Consider the following 7,132-nt stretch of genomic DNA (forward strand, 5'->3'; position numbering starts at 1 on the left):
GTGCCATTTATGTTTCTAGACCATTTTTAAATTGTGAATTTTCTTTCTACAATGAAAACTATTACTATTTTTTAATTTGCATGCAAATAGACTGATTTGTAGTTTTATTATTTAATTTTTTTTCTGCTGTTTTTGTGTGTATAAATGGTAAAAAAAAAAAAAAAAAAAAAAAAAAGAAGAAAAAAAAAGGTACATTTCCATAGACACCTGTGTCTTTTGTTTGTATTTTCGGTTCCTGGCAGCTTTATACTTTGTTAATTAAAATAAAATGAAAAATCGGACTGATAGCCAAGTTTGTGTGGAGAAAAAGGAGCCATGCATGTGATGTAAGGACAGACTGAAAGATGCTAAACAGAGACAGAAATGAATGCATAGGAAGTTGACAAATTTGAACCAAAATCTCCTGGACTTCAGAGGTTTAAAAATCAAATATACGTCTTATTTGGCTCATAAGACCGAAACGAGTCGTCTCTGCTGTTTCCTCCAGGGTTGTTTAGGAGGTACTTCACTGAGGGGGCCTCCTCCTCTTTGTGGGGACAGTTGGCACACAGTAGAGCTCCTCCCACGACCAGCAGGGCCCCAGCCCCCCAGCCGATGTACAGACTTGCCCCCAGCTCTCTTTTCTGGGCGTCTACCAGCACGGGGTTGTAGAAGTTCCTGATGATGATGCTGGCGGTCCATGAAACAGGGATGAGGATGAGGATCCCACAGATGATCAGCAACACGCCGGCTGCTATTGAAGCCCTCGCCTTGGCTCTCTCCTCTGGAATGAAGTTGGTGCACTTTCCACCACAGAACGCTACGAGGATCCCAGCAAAGCCTGTGACGATGGAGACCACCACCAGGGCCCGGGCCCCCTGCAGGTCGGTGCTCAGAGCCAGCATGGAGTCGTACACCTTGCACTGCATCTGGCCCGTACTCTGGACCACGCAGCTCATCCAGATGCCCTCCCACATCACCTGGGACGTCACTATGTTGTTGCCAATGAAAGCAGTGACGCGCCACATGGGGCAGCCGCAGACAATGATCACCCCGATCCAGCCCAGGAGGGCCAGGACGCAGCCCGCCATCTGCATCCCCATGGAAGCCATCGTCTTCTCCGTGTGTCTGAGAGAATATCAGCAGCCGATCAGGTGTTTATGTTCATGTGGAGCCGGCTGACAATGAAGAATGGGAGGCGTGAGAGCTAAGCTATTAAAGAACACGAGAGGCTCTGCCAAAGAATACCAGACGTGCAGGATTCTTTGTGTGTCGGGACAATAAAGGTTGGGGTTTCACTTATTCTCGTCGATGGAGACGAGGATCGTGTTACACAAGGTTTTGTTGGTATTCTAAACAAGGAAAAAGATGCATGTAGCAGAAAATGCACTAACTTAAAAATGTAGGCTGGGAGAGGTTGAGAGGCAGTATTGTTGACTTAAAGGCCACAAATCTGCATCCTGCCATTCAGTAGACAGTGTCAAAGCAAGCAAAGGTTTGTCTCTAGATGAACACACATGTATCTTAGTAAGAGTGCATTTAAAATAAATCACTGCTGGTTGTGAATGAAACATGAGGATGTTTCCACTACAATACCCGGAATGAGGCTGGTCTCATTCACCAAAACGCCCCTAATTTGAATACGAGCCGTCTGGAGCGACCTTTTGTCTTTTTTCATCCCTGTAGAAGAGCAGGGCCGTTTTTTTCTCCCCTGAAAAAAGCCTGGTTGCTGATTGGATAGAACGCTAAGCAGGATGTGACGTAGTACTCGACGTCACAACAACACGCACCATTTGTAAAAACCTGCAAAGCAGTGTTGCCAACTTAGCGACTTTGTTGCTATATTGAGTGACTTTTCAGACCCCCTTAGCGACTATTTTTCAAAAAAAGCGGCTGGCGACAAATCCAGCGACTTTTTCTGGTGTTATCGGAGACTTTTGGAGACTCGTTCTTACTCTTCTTAGATAGATAGATAGATAGATATAGATAGATATACTTTATTTATCCCAAGCTGGGAAATTACAGTGTAGCAGCAGCATTACACACAGAGACAATAACAACACAATTAAGTAAAAAGAACAACCTAGGCATACTTCAAGCAATAAAATATAAAAATACAATAAAATATAAAGTGTCTAAAGAAGGAGTAGAATAGAATTCCAGTGCAGAATAAATATGAATATACAGTATAAAAATGTTGGTGCTATGAAACAAATAAGGTGCAATGAACAGTGTGCATAAAAACACATAAAGTGCATAGACAGTATGTAATGAACCAGGTTATTATTTGTTATTGTACAGTGTGATGGCATGTGGCAGGAAAGATTTTTTATATCTGTCCCTATGACAGCGGAGCTGGAGCAGCCTGTGAGAGAAGGTGCTCCGCTGTCTTTCTACTGTGTGATGGAGAGGGTGCTGATCATTGTCCATGATGGACAGCAGTTTGTCTAGTTTTCTCCTCTCCACCACAGTCTCAAAAGTCTCCAGCCTGAGACCAAGTACAGAGCCAGCCTTCTTGATAATCTTATCAAGTCTGTTGGTGTCGCTGGCTCTGATGCTGCTGCCCCAACACACAGCAGCAAAGAAAATGGCGCTTGCAACAAAATGATTGGTAAAAGATCTCCAACATCTTGCTGCACACATTGAAGGATCTCAGCTTCCTCAGGAAATAGAGTCTGCTCATCCCCTTCTTGTACACAGCCTCTGTGTTAGATTTCCAGTCCAGTCTGTTGCCGATCACCACTCCGAGGTATTTATAGTCCTCCACCTCCTCCACCACCTCCCCCCTGATCAGAAGTGGCTGTGGAAGCATCTTCTTCCTCCTGAAGTCAACCACCATCTCTCTTCTCTTCTTAATGAGCTGCGGGGGCCGGCGGCTTGTTAAGAAGAGTAAGAACGAGTCGAAGAGGCCCAGTCCTCCTGCAGCAGTCTCTCCCAGCTGCAGAGCCGGAGGGGTCTGCAAATTGCTAATAGGCTAACAGTTAGCTCTGTAGCAGTATAGTGTGTAATAACTTGTAATGGAGACATGCAGAGTGAGAGGACTTTTGAGAGGGCGTGGCCTGAGACTTTCCTGGTGGCCACTTTTCCTCCCAGTGGAAACACGGATATACAGTCCATAGTTTAAGAGGAAACACTGAAAGACAAAGAGAAAAGCATGGCACTTTTGTTTATAATGCCAACCAGGGATGTAAATATAGGCAGTGCAGGCAGTACAGATGCAGAAGAACAATATTGCTGATTACTGTTTTTGTCCATTTAGTACAGTAAGAAGCAGCTCAGATTGCAACCTCAGATATATACGCCTGTGTTCAAAGAAGAACTGGCATTAAATTAAAAATAGTGCATTTTGCTACATTATATATGCCCTCAAGGAGACAAACCCATCTCTGGCATGGATTTCTTTTTCTTTTGAGAGGAGTAAAATACGTACAAAGAATCTAAACAAAAGTATACACTTATTCTACATAAACTACACAATTCAAAGTCCTTCAAACCACATAATGTTGTTTGCTCCAACCCTCTAAAGCTAAAAGTTAAAAGATAGAAATGGGAACAAGAACTTGGTCTTACATTCGTCAGAAAGTTAATCAATGATCTTACAATCTAAGGCATCAACTAACTATTTTAAAGGTCATACACACACTGCAAAAAAGGTGTGTCTAAAAACAAGATAAAAACACTGAATCTGAGGGAAATTATCTTTCTGCATGGACAGATAATTTCACTTGACAAGATTTCTTAAATTAAGATTATTAAATATAGAAATAAGCATGTTGAACACTTAAAATGAGAAATTAACTCTTAAAACAAGATAAAATGAAGCTGCAAGCAGCGATGAACGATGCAATGAGTTAATTTCTTATTTTAAGAAATTAACAATTTTGAGCCAGACAGAATTTTTTTTTTAAGCACAATTTTGAGGTACTTTTTAAAAAATCTTTTTATGTAACTTTATACTTCTACTTCTCTACATTTTGAGGCAAATATTGAACTTCTTAATCCACTACATTTAGCTGACATCTTAAATTACTTTTCAGTTCAGATTTAACATGAAAAACATGATACATTTAAAGTGATTAGATTTTTATTTTTATTTTGTTAAACCTCATAACAGTATATTAAGTAGTTAAAATGAGCCCTACCTTGAGTTAATTAATATGCTACGTACACAAATACATAAATAATAATAATGCAATAATATATTAGGGATACATTAAATTATCTACATAACAAGTGCTTTTACTTTTAATACTTTAACTGCATTTTGATGCTGATACTTTTGTACTTTTACTTCAGTAAGTTTTTAATGCAGGGCTTTTACTGGTAGTGGAGTTTTCATAGTGTGGTATAAATACTTTTAGTGAAGTAATGGATCTAAATACTCTTCCACCACAATATAATTAAGATACTATTGCTAGATATAAAAAGAGAATAGTTGGAGTCTTGTCAGACATTTTTGTCCCTTTAGTCACGAAAACCATTTTGACAAATTTTTCAAAAAAAAACCAAAACATTCTTAAATCTAAAAACAAAAGTGAAAGAGTGTGGTTATACCCCTGCAAATTTCAAGATTTTATTTTAATTTAACATCACATTTTGGGACACACCAAATTAAAAACCGGATTCTTGACCTGATTTGTTTTCCCCAGTCATCTCCAATGTATGATCTGATTCCCTATCGTTCTGTTTAGCTTTTGTGACATACTGCAACCTAGTGGCCGTTTGCCTCCACAGCTAGAAAAATTCCTACATTTTTATTTAATGACATCAGTTACAAGAAACAACTTCAGTATTACAGTAAGAACATCTCTGCTGCCGCTGTTATCACATCTGTTATCAAACCTGATAACACAGTGACACAAATCTTTTTCTAGCTTTTCTTATCATGTCTTAGAATTATTTGTGTAATTCTGTGTTGAAGGTTGACATCAGTGGTGTAGTGGAGAGCATACACAGACCAAAAAAAGACACAAAATTACAAAAAAAAAAAAAAAGACACGAATAGAAAAAAAAACTAAATTACTTAAAAAGACCCAAAATTACAAAAAAAGACCCAAAATGACCAAAAAAAGACACAAAATGACACAATTATGAAAAAAGACACAAAAATGACCCCAAAAAGACACAAAATGACATTACAAACGAAATTACTTAAAAAAGAAAAAAAATGACCAAGAAAAGACACAGAATTACCAAAAAAGACACAAAATTATTTTAAAAAGACACACAATTATTTATAAAACCACTAAAACCACTAAAACTGACCTCAGCCTCGCTCATGGGTAAGCCTATACATTATTGCTTAAACAGTTTCTCTTAATGTTACAGCTGCAGCAGTTAAACTGTTCGGGTGCACATATAAACAATCTTCCTATCCTGTGAGATCCTGCTTTTTTTCTCTCCTTTATTTATCTTTTATCTAATTTTTTGGCATTTGTTTGTATGTTATGCTATGGTGTTTGTATGTTGTGTATGGACTTGCATCATGTCTTGTGATACATGTTTGTTTGTCAGCGTCTATGATTGTATATGTCTTGTGACTGTATTGACGGTTGTTGTTGTTGTTGTTGTTTTTGTTTTGTTGATGATCTCGGAGAATGGACAATTTGACTTAATGTTTGGACTCCAGGAAGAATAGCTATGCTAATGTGCTGGTTAATGGATGGAGATCCAATAAATGAAATGAAATGATGCAGAAGAACACATTTTGGCTCTAAAATCACAAAAATATATATTTTTGTGATTATAGAATCTTACTCTAAATAGGACACAGAAAGTTTAGGCAGATAAAATAAATGTATCTAGAGTAATCATAGTTTTAAAACAATATAGTACATGATCATTGTATCAAAAGCATCTTACATGATTAATCTATAAATGCATAGAGAGAGGGCACACACACAGTTAGTGAATTACGCAGGCATAGGACCCGATTTGCCCGAAAGTGCGTATGCACGTACGCATACCTCTGCATGACTGCGTTGTATGTATGTTGTACTATAACGAAACCAAAAACTCAGGACACTTTATTTATGGTTGCAGTTCTTTTGTTAGTTTGTCCTGTAAATTGTTGCTATTTATTTTAAGTTCAATATTTTATTAACTACCTCAGACATTGTGATTTCCTTTATTTGTTAAAGAAAAATACTGCAGTGTTATTTTCTTTTTCCATAAAATAAGATTCAAACATCGAAGGTGTAGCTATGCTGTGAGTTATAAAAAAAATTGGTATCGGCCAAAATCGGAATCGGCAGGTCAGGCTTTTTAAAAATCGGTGATCAGCCAGAAAATTGCAATCGGTGCACCCTAATAGATAGTGATGTTTGTCACGCAGAGACAGAATAACAGATTATTTCTAACAGTTAATTACTGAAACAAAGCAACAATATGGTGCCTTCTTAACCCTTTGGAGTTTTGGGCTATTTTGTCTATTTTTGAATCCTTTTCATTCTGCCTGTATACACCACTTAAAAAAATGCTTAAATGCCATGTTGGTATATATTTTTTCACCTATATGACCTGATAATAATTTTTTTTTTATTCTGATTTACTGGATCAACATTTGGAACCAAAAAGAAACAAAGAAAAACCAACATAAATGTGATCTTGTGATTGTGTATGATCCTGTCATCCAACTAGGCTATTCTAGTGAGACTCTATTTTAAATGTCTTTTTTTAGTCATTTTGTGTCTTTTTTTTTGTAATTTTGTGTCTTTTTGTGTGTGTGTGTGTGTGTGTGTGTGTGTGTGTGTGTGTGTGTGTGTGTTTTTTGTCATTTTGTGTCTTTTTTTTAGTCATTTTGTGTCTTTTTTTGTCCTTTAGTCCAACATAAAATGTGATTTTGAATCTTTTTTTTAAACTTTCAAAACATTATCATGCTCAATAAAGAATTTTAGTTGAAAATATAACGGGTATATGAGGGTTCCATCCAGTTCTATCATTTTATACTAAATATATTTGAGCTTGTCTCCAGTTTTACTTGGTATATCATCATCAAACTGAAACTGGCCTCATGGAGTTTACAGCCAGAGACTCCAGAGGGTTAAATCGTCCCTTCATTCCATCAGCAACATGTCAGGGTGTGATAAAAGTGTCTATTCTGAATAAAAACTAAAAAGTCTTTTCTCCTCTGTGTCTCCCAGAGAGAGTTTGT

At 37.5% G+C, this 7,132-nt stretch overlaps 1 protein-coding gene across 1 annotated transcript; it reads right to left on the reverse strand.

Moving 5' to 3' along the window:
• Positions 1-206: 206 nt before the first annotated feature.
• On the reverse strand, positions 207-1,091 carry LOC131970077 (claudin-4-like). Its single transcript, XM_059331342.1, has one exon. It carries the CDS (start codon positions 1,089-1,091, stop codon positions 426-428), a length of 666 nt encoding a protein of 221 aa, XP_059187325.1. The 3' UTR covers positions 207-425.
• Positions 1,092-7,132: the final 6,041 nt, after the last annotated feature.

Source organism: Centropristis striata, chromosome 4, assembly GCF_030273125.1.
Source record: "Centropristis striata isolate RG_2023a ecotype Rhode Island chromosome 4, C.striata_1.0, whole genome shotgun sequence".
In the NCBI taxonomy this organism is placed as follows: domain Eukaryota; kingdom Metazoa; phylum Chordata; class Actinopteri; order Perciformes; family Serranidae; genus Centropristis; species Centropristis striata.